Here is an 18264-nt window from a genome sequence, read left to right as displayed (position 1 = left end):
TGGTGGTGGATGATGGGAGTTGTAGTCCAACAACATCTGAGGGCCCAAGGTTGAAGAACAGTGACCTGAATGACTACCTAAATGTGGCCCAACCTTTGAAAAGATTACAGAAGTTTCAGCTAGTCCAGGATGCGGCTGCAAAGATGTTGCTGTGCACATGCCCATGGGATCACGTTGCAGGAATCCTGCAACTTCTTCATCTTTCCATATCCCCTGACCCTTTCAGTAAGATCCAAAGGAAAAGCCATTCTCTGGATCCAACCTTGGACGGAATAACATATGAGCAGGATTTGGAGCAGAGGTCGCTCCCAGCCCTGCCTTGAGATGCAGCTACTGCCTCATCCCCAAAGAGAAGGAGAGATCGCCCAGTTATGGAACGCCTTGTCCCTAGCTGGCCCTCACCCTCACAGTTTTTCATCAGTGATTCAAGTCTATTTTATTCCTATGTGGCAGATACTGTTTTCATTGGTGGTTTGAACTGCTGTTCCCGCCTCCTGGGCTGGTTATTTTTAGATATTGTTGTTTTTATAACGTTTCCATTGCAAATGTTGTAAACAGCCCCCAGTGGAGCTTTTGCATCAGAAGGGAGGGAAATGAATAAATATTCTTAAGAACATAAGAAGAGGCTGGCCAAAGGCCCGTCTAGACCAGCATCTGTGCGGGAAGATATTGGGGGCTGAGCAGTAGAACTCTCTGCACTTGCAAATCCCAGCATTTGACAGCAGAGACAGAACTTAACAATGATGGCTACTAATTACTGATAGCCTTATCTTCCATGAATGTGTTTAATCCTCTTTTAGAGCTATGCACTTAAAATCCTCTTTTAGAGCTATGCACTTAGCATTGAAGAGAGTGCCTCACCTTCATCCAACTCTGAGCTCTGCCTCTCACTCAATTTAAACTGTGAACTTGCTCTGAATTTTGTTCAGCTGCCCCCTCCCATTAGATGTGTAGTAAGATTCGAAAAGCCAGAGTTAGATGCCCAAGTATCCAGAGAGCTTCTTCTGCCATTAATTCCGACTATCAGAAAGTTATTCCTGAGGTTTAGTCAGAATCTCCTTTCCTGTAACTTGCATTGGTTCAAGTCCTACCCTCCAGAACAGGAGAAAACAAGCTTGCTCCATCTTCCATGTGACAGCCCTTGAGATATTTGAAGATGGCTATCATATCTCCTCTGTTTCCGCTTTTCTAGGCTAACTATACCCAGCTCCTTCATCAGGCTGTTTCCAGACCCTTGATCATCTTGGCTGTCCTTCTCTGCACACGTTCCAGCTTGTCAACATCCTTCTTAAATTATGGTGCCCAGAATTGGACACAGTATTCCAGGTGTCATCTGACTAAGAAGACTAGAGTGGTACTATTACTTCCCTTGATCTGGACACTATACTTCTGTTGATGCAGCCTAGAAGAACATTATACTTCTGTTGATGCAGCCTAGAAGAACATTATACTTCTGTTGATGCAGCCTAGAACATTAGCTTTTTTTGCTGCTGCATCACACTGTTGACTCATGTTAAGCTTGTGGTATACTAAGACCCCTAGATCTTTTTCATATGTACTACCGGCAAGCCAGGCATCCCCCTTCTTACATTTGTGCAGCTGGTTCTTCCTCCCTAAGTGCTGAAAACTTTAGAAGCCAGCACCTTGCCCAGGTTTTTCTAGATTTTTTTTTAAGCTAAGATGAAACCTGACCTTTGACAGCTTCTGCACCACTCACATCCTGGTGTTTCCTTCCATCCGTGGACTAGGTGCGCCACTGGCCTGATTTGGATCATGGGTCTGAGCCCCACATTGGGCAAAACAACTTCCTTGCCTCACAGGGGGTTGGGCTAGAGGACCCCCAGGGTCCCTTCCAGCTCCTGCTGTTAGCATTTTACCCTGGTCACCCAGACCTGCAGCACCTGCTGATATTGCTAAATTTGCAGGTTCAATCCCTGTGTGGTCGTGCATATTTCTACATTGCAGGGGGGCTGGACTTGATGACGCCTGGGGGGTCCCTTCCAACTCCTGCTGCTGGCATTTTACCACAGTTGCCCAGACCTGTGGCGCTTGCTGATAATGCCCAGCTTGCAGATTCAATCCCCATGGGTGGGTGTGCATATTCCTGCCTTGCCTGGGGTGTGTGTGTGCAGGACTCGATGACACCCAGAGGTTCCACTTCCAACTCCTGCTGCTGTTGATGTTTTACCAGAACTGTGGCACTTGCTGTTAATGCCCAGGTTGCAGGTAATAATAATAATAATAATATCTTTATTGTCAATGTACAACCTGTGTAAAGGTAAAGGGACCCCTGGCCATTAGGTCCAGTCGTGGCCAACTCTGGGGTTGCGGTGCTCATCTCGCTTTATTGGCCGAGGGTGCCAGCGTACAGCTTTCGGGTCATGTGGCCAGCATGACTAAGCCACTTCTGGTGAACCAGAGCAGCGCACGGAAACGCCATTTACCTTCCCGCTGATGCGGTACCTATTTATCTACTTGCACTTTGACGTGTTTTCGAACTGCTAGGTTGGCAGGAGCAGGGACCGAGCAACGGGAGCTGACCCCATCGCGGGGATTCGAACCGCCAACCTTCTGATCAGCAAGTCCTAGGCTCTGTGGTTTAACCCACAGCGCCACCTGTGTACAATGAAATTAACCGAGCCTCCCTCGCCCCCCAACACTCAATCTCATTGCACTCGGTCAATCTGTGTGTGTGTGTGTGTGTGTGTGTGCATATTCCTGCCTTGTAGGGTGTTGGCCTAGATGACCCCAGGAGGTCCCTTCCAACTCCTGCTGTTGGCATTTTACCTCGGTCGCCCAGACCTGTGGCGCTTGCTGATAATGCCAAGGTTGCAGATTCGATCGCCATGTGCGTGTGTGCATATTCCTACCTTGCAGGGGGGCTGGGCTGTACTCGACGACGCTGGGGGGTGGGGTCCCCCTTCCAAGCCTACGATTCTATCATCCCCCCCCCTCCCGCCGCTTTAACCTGGGCCTGACCCACCCCCTACCCCGCTTCTCTCGCGCGCCTCCGAGAGCCGCTGGGTCCTCCCCAGGGTCCGGGCTAGGCGGGTGATCGCGCAACGCGTTCGGCGGTGTTTGTCCGCCGGCGGCACCCTTACACCATCGGCGCCCGGCGCTGCAGGGCGGCGCTGCGGGAGTCGAAAGCGGCGCGCGGGGCGGCTGGAGGGCGGGGCGAGGCGGAGGGCGGCCTTTGGCAGCGCGCGGGGAGCCGCCGGGCGGAGCGGGCCGCGTCCGGGAGAGCGACGAGGAGTAGGCAGGCCGGCGGCGGGGAGGAGGGGGGGTCTCGGCGCCATGGCGTCGGTGAAGGTGGCTGTCCGAGTCCGGCCCATAAACCGCAGGTGAGGCAGCCAGAGCCGAGCGAGCGGAGCTCGTGCCCTCCGCCCTCTCCCCTCACGCACGCCGCCCCCCCCCCGCGCTCGCTTGCTTCCCACGTTCTCCCCTCGCGGGTCTTCCCTCCCCCGCCCGGCTGCGACTGCAACGCGCACGCGCAGTACTTGTTCCCTCACCTGCCAGCTCCCGGGTGCGTGTCGTGGCGCAATGATGGGCTGTGGGCGGGGGGGGGGGCTGGGGGGACAAAACAAAAAAACCGAAAAAAGTGTCTTTGGTATAATAAGATTTGAGATTGAGAAGAGAGAACAGTTTCCCTCTTTCTTAGAATTGGAGAGTTGGGAGGGTCCCCCGGAGGTCATCTAGTCCGACCCCTTACAAGGCGGGGGTCATTTGCCCAAGGTGCGACTCGAACCCACGACTTTGAGACTGGGAGTCTCCTTGCTGTAGCGACCGACCGAGCTCTGCCTTTTTATTCGTTCCTTCTACGGAAGAGGTTCTGGCAGAGTGGCACCCACAAGGAAAACAAAACAAGACAAGGGCACCTGCTTGAAATGCCCTTTTTCTGCGTAATAAAAGGATAAACTGCCTCCCTGCTGGATGAGATGCCGGTGTAAACCATCCTGGGATAGCTTGGTCTCAGGGCTGGGGGTTCAAGCCGCATGTTGGGCAAAAGCTTCCTGCTTTGCAGGGGGTTGGGCTAGATGACCCTTGGTGTCTCTTTGAACTCTGTTGTTCAAACCCTGTAAACTTTGCTGCCTTGCTGGCAGCCTCATTGCTAGGGTAGCAGAACAGTGGCATGTTCTCTCATGACTGTTGGGGAGCCAGGTGCGAAGGAGGCTCCTGCGACTTCCAAAAGTAAAGAGCATTTTGGGGAGGTGTTCTGGCTCCCCCCCCCCACAGCTACCAGAGTCTCTTCCCTGAAACTAACGAATAAAGGGCACAGGAGAATCTGTTCTCTCCCCCCCCCCCCGCGCTTTTTAAATCTTGTCACCCTAACTTATTAGATCTGGGAAAGTATAATGTATTTTTATTTATCTACTTATTTATTCATCACCTTTATAGCCTGCCTCTCATCAAAGGTGTTCAAGGTGGCGTACATAACGCCTCTCCATTCTTTTCCCACAACAACCCTGTGAGGTAGGTTAGGCTGAGAGGCAGTGACTGGCCCAAGGTTGCCCAGTGAGTTTCGTGGTTGAGTGGGGATTTGAACCCTGATCTCCCAGGGCCTTGTCCAGGACTCTTAACCAGTACACCACACTTAGAATTCTGTTCATACAAGGCACTGACAAACATATTTCTGGTGTCCAAAGGGGTTAAAAACAAGAGTGTTCTATCTATTGAGGAGGTGTACACACTACATGCTTAAATGTGCATATATGTTCACACACACACCCTTTAAATAAAGCATGCCAGCTGTAAAACTCTGCCAAAGCAATTTTATGATGCTTTGTGCTGAGCTTGTGCTTTTGTATAAACTGGTGATGATTGATCGTTTTGTCCCTGGCGGCTTCTTGCAAACTCACTAAAGGTTCATGTCAGTTCTTTGGAAGGGCAGATGTCAGCCAGACATGTCGGAAGGTGGGTTTTATCACACCTCTATAGCTCTATATGTTATCTATTTGTTTCAAAGTTGTTATGAAAGTCATCTTAGCGTGGGAAGGTGCCACAACTCAGCATCTCCCTACATAGTTGTAGTTGTTCTGGGGTGAGTTTGCAAGTGACCAGTGTAGGGAATATGTTGAGCACCTACTTGTGAAAATGCATTGGGGGTTTTCCCTCACGTGTGGTTACTGAAATAATACATGAAGCTGAGGTGGAGCTAAAAGCAATTGACCCTGTTCATCATTCTGCATACATATGCCCAACACACATTGCAGGGGGTTGGACTGGATGACCCTTGGGCTCCCTTCCAACTCTAAAATTGTATGATTCTTTGTGAGTAGAACTGTGTTGTTTTCCCAGTCTGATAGGATTTAGGGAAGGTAATTTAAGGGGTATAATTTCAATGAATGAAACTTGTGTGGTGAAATTTAATTTGAAAGAAGTAAGCAGTATAATGAGATTTCAGATTGAGCGTCTAAGATTGAAAAGATATCGGACAGGTAATACTTCTTCTTGGCACTAGAAAACATTCTGTCCTTAACAGTTCTGCGTGTTTAATCTGTTGCAACTCAATAACCTTATTCAAGCAGTGTGGGATCTTGTGGTTGTGGTACACATACATGCTCAACACACACAGAAGTGGTTGCATACAGTATATAGGGATCATGACAGAGTACTTTTTAAATAATCTGTAAATGTGGTACATGCATCTTTTGCTTTGAAACAAAGTCAATAAAGCTCACAGCATTTATCTTTATGTAACTTTCTTGAAAATGTGTTTTAAGTTCTTGAAAATACACAAACAAGGATTTTCCATAGCTGCTGCTTGCAGTTTTTGGAGCATAACAGAACTCTGTTCTTGTAGCGCTACTGAACAAAACACTGGCCATTGTTGGCTTATTTTATTTAAGATATTTATATACCACGTGATTAATTTGCATTTCTAAGTGGTGTACATAAAAAACAATCCACAGAAAATGGGACAATAAAACAAACACTACCTTAAAATGCCTGCTGGAACAACAACAAAATAATGGTCATGGGCCTGAAGTTCAGCAAGGAGCTGTCTAATCTCAGCTGGGAGGGAGATCCACAGACTTTGACCCATTAGACTGAATGTACAGTTTCCAGAAGTTATGAGCCCCAAAGATCTCAGTGATTGGGCCATGATATAAGGGATCAGGGCTTATTTAATTTATACGCAGAATACATCATGCGAAAGGCTGGGCTGGATGAATCCCAAGCTGGAATTAAGATTGCCGGAAGAAATATCAACAACCTCAGATATGCAGATGACACAACCTTGATGGCAGAAAGTGAGGAGGAATTAAAGAACCTTTTAATGAGGGTGAAAGAGGAGAGTGCAAAATATGGTCTGAAGCTCAACATCAAAAAAACGAAGATCATGGCCACTGGTCCCATCACCTCCTGGCAAATAGAAGGGGAAGAAATGGAGGCAGTGAGAGATTTTACTTTCTTGGGCTCCATGATCACTGCAGATGGTGACAGCAGCCACGAAATTAAAAGACGCCTGCTTCTTGGGAGAAGGGCAATGACAGGCCTAGACAGCATCTTGAGAAGTAGAGACGTCACCTTGCCAACAAAGGTCCGTATAGTTAAAGCCATGGTTTTCCCAGTAGTGATGTATGGAAGTGAGAGCTGGACCATAAAGAAGGCTGATCGCCGAAGAATTGATGCTTTTGAATTATGGTGCTGGAGAAGACTCTTGAGAGTCCCATGGACTGCAAGAAGATCAAATGCATCCATTCTTAATGAAATCAGCCCTGAGTGCTCACTGGAAGGACAGATCGTGAAGCTGAGGCTCCAGTACTTTGGCCACCTCATGAGAAGAGAAGACTCCCTGGAGAAGACACTGATGCTGGGAAAGATGGAGGGCACAAGGAGAAGGGGGCGACAGAGGATGAGATGGTTGGATAGTGTTTTCGAGGTTACCAGCATGAGTTTGACTAAACTGCGGGAGGTAGTGGAGGACAGAGGTGCCTGGCGTGCTCTGGTCCATGGGGTCACGAAGAGTCGGACACGACTAAACGACTAAACAACAACAACAACAATAAGGGATCAGGCAGTCCTTAAGATATCCTTGACCCATGTTGTTAAGGGCCCTGTAAATTAACACAAGAGCCAATGTGGCCCGTGTTGTTGAAGCAGAACAGACTAGTCAGCTCATGACTGCACAAGAAATGCTCTATCAGCTACTTTTAGATGATATTGTTTTGTTTTTGTATCCCATTCTTCCCTAGAGCAGCTAACAACATTTAAATTGTTATCCTTGGGTGTAAGTGTTACCTAAGTTGCATTCCTGCTCTCTGAACACAACACTGCTTTGGGATAGAACATGATACATCTAAAAGCATGTGCTCTGAACTCAAAACAGCCTTGGGTATTTGCTGCTTTTTTCAAAGAGGGGATGTCCCACAGTTTAGGGGGTTCTCTGGTGCCACAACATTGATTTATTTTCTGGGGTCTGAAAGTGCTTGCCTTTCTTGTATGTTAACTTTACTTGAGACTCAACAACTTTGACAATTTCAGAAATATTTTCTATTACTATTGATTTCAGATTGATTAACAAAAAACAAAACCTTGGTTGATGTGTTTTTTTCCTGAATTTAATTGAAAAGGGGATTTGCCAGATGGAGATCTTTTATTTAAAAAGTTGTTATTAGTAGCAACAACTGTGTTGAAGGTGAAGTATTGGTAATTTGAAGTGGAGTTGTAATTTTGGTAATACTTCTCTGAAGTTACCAGACTTTCAGGACTCGTGATTTCATACCCCTCCCTGCTATAAACTGAAAGTGGAATGGGAGCAATTTGGTTACTATAAGTGTTAAGAGAGGCTTCAGAAAGTTTTGGTGATGAATACTGCATCTCTGCACAAACCAGAGTGGAGAGCTGGGTTTTCCTACCTAAGGATACTTAGCATTTATTTCCATGGTCGGTAGAAATATTGAAATCATATGCCCATCTTGTAAACACATTTTCTAAGGCTGGTAGGATTAAATATTTACATTTTCTAAGGCTGGTAGGATTAAATATTTGCTCTTCCATGGTTATCTCCCTCTTGGACTACTGCAATCCGCTCTATGTGGGGCTACCTTTGAAGGTGACCCGGAAACTACAACTAATCCAGAATGTGTCAGCTAGACTGGTGACTAGGAGCGGCCACTGAGACCACATAACACCAGTCTTGAAAGACCTACATTGGCTCCCAGTACGTTTCTGGGCACAATTCAAAGTGGTGGTGCTGACCTTTAAAGCCCTAAACGGCCTTGGCCCTGTATACCTGAAGGAGCATCTCCACTCCCATCATTCTGCCCGGACACTGAGGTCCAGCTCCAAGGGCCTTCTGGCGGTTCTCTCGCTGCGAGAAGCCAAGTTACAGGGAACCAGGCAGAGGGCCTTCTCGGTAGTGGCATCCGCCCTGTGGAACGCCCTCCCACCAGATGTCAAAGAGAAAAACAACTATCAAACTTTTAGAAGACATCTGAAGGCAGCCCTGTTTAGGGAAGCTTTTAATGTTTGGTGCAGTATTGTATTTTAATATTTTGTTGGAAGCCTCCCAGAGTGGCTGGGGAAACCCAGCCAGATGGGCAGGGTATAAATAATAAATTCTTCTTCTTCTTCTTCTTCTTCTTCTCCTCCTCCTCCTCCTCCTCCTCCTTCTTCTTCTGCAATAGACAGGCTACTGTCTTTTACACAAGCACCGTATTCCATGGTAGTGCTTCTGAGACGTGTTCTATTTTGAGTGACTGTTGAACCCATCTGATCTCTTTTCCAGCTTCAATGAAACTTTGTCCCAAGAGGATGGATTACAAAGTAGCACCAGTAGTTAATGGACCATTGTAAGATATCACGCTGAAAATTGGAAATAAGGGCAACTGGGTGAACTAGCTAGACAGGTGCAGCGTTGAGCTCTGTTTCTGCTGCTCCTCCCTTTCGCAAGAATATGAGCAAAATTGCAAACAGTTGCTAGGTTAAGCTGCTTATTCAAAGCTGAAGCTTCGTTTTGGTTAACTGCCGAATAGTCAAAACTGGCTGACTTGTCTGCAAGAAATAAAGCTTTTGTTCAGAGTTCACTGTGGTGCAGCTGGCTTTATTAGGCTTCATTGCTAGATAATATGTTGCTTTTATGATCATTCTTAAGCAGAGGCCCATGGATTGTTTGGGCCATAATCACTTATCTTCACTTTCCATTTAAATTTCTTAACCACCAGTGCACAGTCACATGACCCTCCCTTCAGCATCTCATTGAGCAGTTCAGCAGAAACAGCTTTGTGTCATAGAATCATGGAAGGATAGGGTTGGAAGGGACCGCGAGAATAATCTAGTCCAACCCCCTGCAATGTAGGAATCTTTCACCCGACGTGGGGCTCAAACCTATGACCCTGAGATTAAGTGTCTCATGCTCTACCGACTGAGCTATCCCTTCACCATCATAGAATTGTAAAGTTGGAAGGCACCCTAAGGGTCATCTAGTCCAACCCCCTGCATTGCAAGAAACTCAACTAAAGTGTCCGTGATGGATGGCCATCCAATCTCTGATTAAAAACCTCCAAGAAAGGAGAGTCTCCACTGTCAAACAGCTCTTACTGTCAGAAAGTTCTTCCCTATGTTTCGTGGAATCTCCTTTCTTGTAACTTGAATCCATTGGTTCCAGTCCTACCCTCCAGAACAGGAGAAAACAAGCTTGCGCCATCTTCCATGTGACAGCCCTTGAGATATTTGACGGTGGCTATCATATCTCCTCTAAGTTGCCTCTTTCCCAAGCTAAACATACCCGGCTCCCTCAACCATGTCCTTGTGGATTGCTTGTTCAAACTTGCTCCATAGTTGTTGTTTCGTCTTCACCTGTATATCTTCTTTACGTTTTGCATTATTATATCTGTCTGCTTTTTGTTAGTTTGTGTTTTATATATTGTGGCATGGACTCTACTGTACCTTTAATCCCCACCCCTTGATAATTGGAAACCTTCTATCTGTTCCTGACCTATAGAACTGCTTTGAGGGTTTCTTGTGGTGTAGTGGTTAAGAGCGGTAGTCTCGTAATCTGGGGAACCGGGTTTGCATCTCTGCTCCTCCACATGCAGCTGCTGGGTGACCTTGGGCCAGTCACACTTCTTTGAAGTCTCTCAGCCCCACTCACCTCCCAGAGTGTTTGTTGTAGGGGAGGAAGGGAAAGGAGATTGTTAGCCGCTTTGAGACTCCTGAAGGGGAGTGAGAGACGGGATATCAAATCCAAACTACTACTCCTCCTCCTCCTCCTCCTCCTCCTCCTCCTCCTCCTCCTCCTCCTCTTCTTCTTCTTCTTCTTTGTTTCCCCACCTCACCACCAATCAAGCTGCGCATAAATTTTATGAAATAAAATAAATTTTATAGCAACACTATAATGAGAAGGCAAGCCTTAATAGCTTTATTAGCCGTGCAGTCTTAGCAGAGGAAACTCTTTTCCCTTTACTAAATTAGCCAGAATTGTTTTGCCTTCATTTTGTTGTCTTTGCAGCCTTAGAATGAAAATGATCAATCTTAACTTCACTTACCCAGGAGAAAAAGCCCCATTGAATTCAACAGGACTTCCTTCTGAGGAGACATGGTTAAGACAGTGCTGCAAGATATTACCTTATTATATGAGCTGCCAGGAAATATCCCTGAGGAATTTGCATGTCATTGCTGGTTATAAGCCAAGAAGTTGTTTTCCTTTATGGAGCTTGGTGCAACCCATGAAATTTTAGTAGGAAGGCAGTTATGGCTAGATGAGCAAGGTGTTAGATTTTACTTGTGAATGCTCTGGTGAGGAGGAGGGACTGAGGCAAAGATGGGTGCCTAGGAAAGCCACTTCAAAATTGCTGATGAACTTCATCATAGGTTGGTGGCAGGTGCGCTGCTCTGGTTTCGCCAGTCATGCTGGCCACGTGACCTGGAAAGCTGTCTGCGGACAAACGCCGGCTTCCTTGGCCTGTAAAGCGAGATGAGCGCCACAACCTGAGTCGTTCTTGTCTGCACTTAATTGTCAGGGGTCCCTTTACCTTTACTTTTATGCTTTCTAGTTATTGTGCTTTCTGCCTGAAAGGCAGAGACAAGACAACCCTTCCCTTGTAAGATATGCCTTCCTTGCCTAATTCAGCAACTAGGGGAAACATTAGAGTTGGATATAAAGTGAAAACGTGACCCCCCCATGGTGCTATGGCAAGAAAATGTTCACAAAACTCCACAATGAGAAATGAAACTAGAGTTTATGATAAAATGTATGCATTAAGGAAAATAGTAGTTTGCTGACAACAGCTATCAGATTCTCCCTATAATTGTTTCTTAATCTACTGTAATATGTTAATTTCACAGGGAGAAGGATTTGGATGCTAAATTTATTATTTCAATGGAGAAAAATAAAACAACAATTACAAATATGAAGGTGAGTGTTTTAAGCAATCACAGAAATGTTTTTTTCCTTGCTTTACTTTCTCTTTTTTATATTCTCCTCCTGGCAAACTCTGGGTTTTGACATGATGGCTTCAGAACTTGTGATTAGTGGACCTGGATGAGTAAGTCTCTTTGCCACAAAGTGCTGGTGTAAAATTATCATTGGAAATCATTGGTTTAGAAAACTGCACAAAAGATTTTGCAGGTGCCCTAAATTGACTGGGACCTGATTTATCATATTGGATTTACTTAGTAAACGACTAAAGAAATATGCCAGGTTAGTTGTACTTGCTGTAAAACAGAGCTATCCAGACTCCAAGTCCACTGTGATGAATGGTGCCTTGGTGGGGGGGGGGGACTTCATTAAGTCCTGCCCAGGTCTGCTGCCTTCCACCTAGTGGGGAGCTCTGCTGGCAAAGAGCACTTGATGTTTCTGCACAAATGGTGGGCAAAAGCTACTTCTGACACCCCCCCATGGGAGGGTCCTTTGTACTTTGCCCCCCCCCTTCTCCTCTGTCTGGTGCAAGTGGCAAGATTACAGCTGCAACATTCTATTAAGCTCTGATGCTTCCAGCCAGGGGTTAAGAACACAGCATTAACTTCGTTTTTCTTGCCCAGTAGCCAAAAGTATTTTAACTGAAACAACTAGAGGGGAAATTCAAGAAAGTGTACAAAATGCGGTTCAAATATTCAAACAAATTAAAAGCTTTGCTTGAAAATTATTCCTACTGGAATACTTGTAAATATTTTTGAGATATAGTAACTTTTTAAAAATTTAAGGAAGAAAACAAAAGCAATGAAAATAAGCTATGCATTTGTGCTTATTATAAATGCATAACTACAACCTAGAGATTGCACCTATCAAACAGTTAGTTACAGTGTCAAAACTATCCAACTGGAAGGGTGTTGCATCCTTTCGTTGTGATACAAATTTTATGAAGCAATTCATTTTCAGCCTGTTTTACTTTTGGAGAAGATACCTTTAGGTTGCAATATGCAGAACCTCTCCTAGGAAATGTTTTATATACACTTTCTGATTTGCTCTTATAACCTTAAACTGAAGATACTATGTTGCAACAATAATGATAACCATGTTCAAAAATAAGCATTCTGCCCTAGTAGGATAGCATTCTAAACTATGACATTATTCAGTTGCCAATTTCTAACATATGCTCAGTAAGTGCTTATTTTATGCTTAAATCAATTTTGTTGACAAAAGCAGCTGGGACAACCCAGTCAGATGGGCGGCATATAAATAATAAAATTATTATTATTATTATTATATATTGGCAGTAATAATATTGCGCTCTCAGAAGAAATGTTGGAAACATACGGAGTTATTATCTTAGGGAGCAATATGGTAATAGGCTGGCTTATTCTTATTTTTAGATACCAGAGGGAGGAACTGGAGACCTTGGAAGAGAACGGACTAAAACATTCACATATGACTTCTCCTACTTCTCAGCTGATGCAAAAAGTCCAAACTACGCATCTCAGGAAATGGTAGGCAGACAGAAACCTGTAATTCTCTTTCAGAATGAAAATATAATGTCAAAGTGCATTTTTAAAATTTATATTTAAAGTGCTTTAACCTGCCAAAAAGGCTCCCAGAATGACTTACAAATAGATTAGTGACAAAGAACTGCACATTTGGATTCCCATAGATGTTAGGGAGAGGATTTTAAACAATTTAGCTGCTAGAAAGCTTTATACAGTAGATTTACCATGAAAGCTATGATATAAATTAGCATAGTAGTTTGCCATTCTCTTGCAGTTCAAGGGAGCCTGCAAAAGCAGGGTACACAAAGAACTACACAACTAGTTTTGCACTCCTAAAGAAGTTTTGGGCTTTTGTGTCTCAGACAGCAGCACTCCAAATCATAGAATTGTAGAGTTGGAAGGGACCCCTGAGGGGAATTGCAGAAACAGTTTGTGATTCCATGTGGCATGGTCAAAAAACCAAAAATGGATCCCAGCAAGGAGATTAACTGAATCTCTGATGGAAGACCAACTATGGCTGCTGGGCTGCATCCAGTCTGTTGAGTGATAAATTGTGAAGGTTGGATTTGGCACAGCTCTTCTGCAATATTTTTGTGTATTTATATTGGTTCAAGGAAAAAAATACTTTTGATATATCATACTAGTTTGTTTTCTAGTAAAATGAAGTAGTAGTAAGTGGGCTTTGGAAAGAAATCCCAAGCTAATCTTCTGCAGTATCATATGTATCTTAAGGTACACCTGTGTAGACTGTTTGAGAACCCACAGAATTTCTATTTTTTTCATAAACACTTGAACTGATCATCTTTCATAAGCACTTCAGTAAGGGAGCAGTTCCTATAGTATATTGTGATACTCTACTGAGGAGAACAAACTAAAACTTCTACGTTTAATTATATTATGAAACATTGCTAGTCTCCCTCTTTATTTCCCCAGGTATTTAAGAACCTTGGCAGCGATGTCCTCAAATCTGCTTTTGAAGGTTATAATGCTTGTATTTTTGCATATGGACAGACTGGATCTGGGAAGTCATATACTATGATGGGAAATGCTGTACGTAAAGCTTTTCAGAATTCTACTTTACTTTGTAGAATTGCATGCCTTTTAAAAGTGTGCTGCTTTTCTTCTACGTATATAAGATGAGCAACGTATATTCTAAATTGTTACAAGGAACCGCCATATTTTTCATGCAATTATGGATTGAATAGAATAATTTAAAGGAATTTTGATGTTTAGCAAGGCCTAATTTGGATGTGCACAGATATAGACAAGAGAATGTACAAGCCAGTTGCATTATATTTAGTTTTAGCTGGGCATGCTTAATGCAGATGTGAACATCGTGCCTCCCCCAAATTGTATACTTGGGAAGCAAAAAATGCATGCTTTCTGGCACAAAGTTTAATCTCAAACAGCATGATATGAACCTGATAGACTAATTTGTATTTGCCAATTCATTTTATTTATTTATTTTTCAATCTGCCTGAGATACACTCTCTAAACTGGGCCAGAAAGTAGTCTCCCACAAATGGAAGAAGCCCTTCCATAAACAGAAGGGGAAAGTGTACTTTTTGCCAATGTTCCCTTGCTGCACACTGCTTTGCCTTTTGTTTCAGCAACTCTGTGGAGCCTCATTTTCAGGGCTCATGGGACTACAGGGATGCGTAGAGGGGAGCAGAGAACGCCCATTTCCATGACTGGAGCTCAATTCCTATGGCTTTGAATAGTCTGTCAGTGTTTTTTTCAGATTGTGATGGCTGCATTAAACAGAGTGCAGTATGACAACGGCTCTCATTGTTGCAGGGGGATCTCGGTTTAATACCTCGGATTTGTGAAGGATTATTCAACCGAATAAATGAAAAAACAAGATGGAATGAAGCCTCTTTTCGCACAGAGGTCAGGTATGCTTGTGTAGCAGTTGCATGGCTGTATACAACCAAAATTGTCTTGATTGTCTTTGCCTTCCTTTTTCTTATCCATGTCTCAGCTCATTGGAAGGTTGGTTCATTGCAGAAGTTCATAGGCCATGTTCGTTTGGGAGGAAGAGAGAACTAAACAGTTACAGAGCAAAGATTTCATATAGGACTTCAGTCTGGATTACATTACGTTTTACCCATATAGCTATTTCAAAGGCCTGCTTATTATTTCTATTCCATTTAAGATCCTGCAAAGACTGTGGGTGTTATACCTAATTTCAGTGACACCGAATGTGGAAGATGGAGGGGGAGAATTCTTTAATCCTACCGAACCTTCCCGAAGTGTTGACTAATCCTTCCTCAAATGTGCTATAAACATACTCTAGTTCTTTATTCCTTGCAATCCTGCTGCCACCCCAACATCTTATCCCCATTCACACAGTTAAAAAAAGCAAATATTAATATTTATCAACCTTTATTTACAGAAAATAATAAATCAGTAATAGATCAGATGAATGTCATACCGCAATCATATTTTATTTATTTATATTAATTTAACACATTTCTAGACAGTCCTTTATCACAGGGAGGTTTACAACATAAAAACAACAACACTACATAGTAACAAACAAAAGGCCATAGATTGTTTAATTAGCCAAAGAGGAATAGATGTAAAAAAAGTGCTTCAGCAGTGCTTGACATTAAATGTGTACTGTTTCTAATGTCATCCCAGTTAGCTCTCCTAGAGGAGAAGAAGCTTTTTCTCCCTGTTCAGGAACTTAGCTGGGCCAGTGCAAGGATGAACAGAGTCTCCCAGCTGTCACTCACAATCAGCTTTCAGCTTCTGGAAACATATGCTTTCTTTGGCTGGCTTGCTTCAGCTTCCCCTGAAATCCTCTTTCTGGTCAGGGACTTGAATATCAGGACACAGCCAAGAAGATGGCACACTGTTGCATCCTCAGATGTCTTCTTGCTTCCTGAGGCCAACTTTGCCTTCTGCTGTCACTCTGGCCAGAAGCTCTCTGGGAGTTTTCTCTGCACTGTCTGTCTTTAGTGATTCACCTCTTCTTCTGCTTACTGCTAGACCACATTGCTCCTGGACAATGCTGTGACTGACCTTTTATACAGTTTCAGTCAGGACCTACTAACCAAGAACTCTGAATTATTTCAATATCTGCCATCCCACTGGCCTATATCTAAGAGCCAGTGAGACCTAATGGAATGCTGTGTACTGTGATTATCCTTTAAAATCGTATTCTACTGTGAATCATGATTAGTTTTGGCCATAGGTTGGCCGCTGTGAGAACAGGATGCTAGACTTGATGGGCCTTGCTCTCTTTATGTTCTTAAATGCACATATGAAGGTTGTGCTTATGTGAGATTCGTTTAATGGATAGGCTTTTAAGCTCGGACTGTCTTCTGATTAAAGTATATTTGTTTCAGTTACCTGGAAATATATAATGAACGTGTCAGAGATTTATTGAGGCGCAAGTCTACAAAAACAAATAACTTAAGAATTCGTGAGCATCCGAAAGAAGGTCCTTATGTTGAAGGTGGGATTTAAAGAGCTGAATGCTTCTGTTTGTTGGACATCCAGTTGTATGTTTAATTGTATAAATTTGTCTTTGTTGTAAATTGAAGGCCAGTGTAAACGAAGTTATAAAAGTCTATGAACCCTATCTGGGTGCGCTAATTTGTGTGTAGCTTGTCACCAGTTACAATGAAAATTTTAAAGATTTCTTCTGGAGTGTGATGTCCTACTAATTGAGACTAATGATGGGTCTCACTTATAAATCAAAGGCATTTGTGATGGAAGAGTACTTATTAGAACTTAATTGTCTTAATCCATCCCCTTCCAATTTATGCTATAGCGTCCTGAGAGTACACAATGTTTAGGAAGACTGCAGATTTCTCTTTAGGCTGACATTCTGTATGTTTAACATGTCTAGCATTCTCACTTCTGCTAAAATAAATACGGCCAATTCAAGCTTGCCATGCAGCTTCTGCACTATTTTGCAATAAAAAAAAGGGCATGATCAGTTTCCCCATATACACTCCTAAGTTTTCTTTAACTTCACAGTACTTAGCACTGTTTGTCAGTTGAACACATTTTAGTCATTCAAATAAGTTAAATCAATACATTTGCATATAACTAACCAATTTTCATTTTAGAAGGGGGGAAATGCTTTCTTTGAGTTAGATCATGGGTAGGCAAACTAAGGCCCGGGGGCTGGATCTGGCCCAATCACCTTCTAAATCTGGCCTGCAGATGGTCATCAGCGTGTTTTTACATGAGTAGAATGCATCATTTTATTTAAAATGCACCTCTGGTTATTTGTGGGGCATTGGAATTCATTCACTTTTCCCCCTTCAAAATATAGTCCGGCCCCCCACAAGGTCTGAGGGACAGTGGAAAAAGTTTGCTGACCCCTGAGTTAGATCCACAGTTGTCATGTGTAGAGTGCCATTCACGTGATGTTCCACTGGAGGAAAGTGGGTGGGAAGATGATTTTCAGATTTTTTTTCCTTTCCTGTACCCTGTCAAAAACTGCTCCTGTGGAAGAGGCAAAAATTCCCTCTCTCCCTTACTCCAGCAGGAGGAACCATTGGATCAGAGTCCCTTCTGTGACATGAAGGGAGGCCTTCGGTTTGTCTGCATCCAAAACTTTGCTTTCAGGTGGTTCATGAATCTATTGCAGTAAGTGCCAATTTAGAAGAAGTACAATGGTACCTCGGTTTTCGATCATCTCGGAAGCAGAACGTTTTGGAACCCGAATGCCAAAAACCCAGAAGTAAATGCTTCCATTTTCAAATGCGCCTCGGAAGTCGAATGGCTTCTGCTGTATGTTTTTCGATTTTCACCATTGAACCTGCAGCCAGCCCTTTGCACCTCAGTTTTTGAACATTTCGGAAGTCAAACTGTCTTCTGGAATGGATTACGTTTGAGAACTGAGGTACCACTGTATTGCCACCTCATGGCCACCTGTGTGAGGCTTTCTTTACCACGAGCTGCATTTAGAAATAGTTATTTCAAAGATGCGGATAACTTTAAAAGGATGTTGCCTGATGAACTGGGGACGCCTCTTCAGTGGATTAAATACTATTAGTTGGTTAAAGGTTGCAGTCCTCCTAACTGCTGGCTTGTGTTTGTGTTTTCCTCAGACTTGTCCAAACACTTAGTACAAAATTATGGTGACGTAGAAGAACTTATGGAAGCAGGAAACATAAACCGGACCACTGCTGCGACTGGAATGAACGATGTCAGCAGCCGATCCCATGCCATTTTCACCGTCAACTTCACTCAGGTACAAAAAGGAGCAGCTCACAATGAATTGTTGACATTTCTCAAATTTAGGTGCAACTCAAATTCAGCTTCAACTAAATTTGAAAAGGGACTTGAAATATGACCTTTCACTCCTTGTTGGATTAAATAGTGGAAATTTGCCACGCCCCACCTCTCAAAAAAAAAATCTGGAAAGGAGATATA

At 43.6% G+C, this 18264-nt stretch overlaps 1 protein-coding gene across 6 annotated transcripts in view; it reads left to right on the top strand.

The window, feature by feature from the left end:
• Positions 1 to 3161: 3161 nt before the first annotated feature.
• LOC310759631 (kinesin-like protein KIF16B) overlaps positions 3162 to 18264 on the top strand; it is a 101686-nt gene continuing 86583 nt past the window's right edge. For 2 of the 6 annotated variants that reach the window (XM_083607069.1, XM_083607068.1), the window contains exons 1-7: positions 3255 to 3341; positions 11290 to 11359; positions 12757 to 12870; positions 13801 to 13917; positions 14665 to 14757; positions 16221 to 16330; positions 17940 to 18082. In XM_083607069.1, the coding sequence (XP_083463195.1) occupies positions 14717 to 14757; positions 16221 to 16330; positions 17940 to 18082 (294 nt within the window). In that variant the 5' untranslated portion in view covers positions 3255 to 3341; positions 11290 to 11359; positions 12757 to 12870; positions 13801 to 13917; positions 14665 to 14716. Of the gene's footprint in view, positions 3342 to 11289; positions 11360 to 12756; positions 12871 to 13800; positions 13918 to 14664; positions 14763 to 16220; positions 16331 to 17939; positions 18083 to 18264 lie in introns of those variants that run through there. The other 4 variants (XM_083607066.1, XM_083607067.1, XM_083607070.1 and 1 more) reach the window with 4 other exon arrangements.

Source organism: Podarcis filfolensis, assembly GCF_964270895.1.
Source record: "Podarcis filfolensis genome assembly, chromosome: 3".
Lineage (NCBI taxonomy): Eukaryota > Metazoa > Chordata > Lepidosauria > Squamata > Lacertidae > Podarcis > Podarcis filfolensis.
Note: the sequence above shows the minus strand (reverse complement) of the source record. Positions and strands in the feature narration are given on the sequence as shown.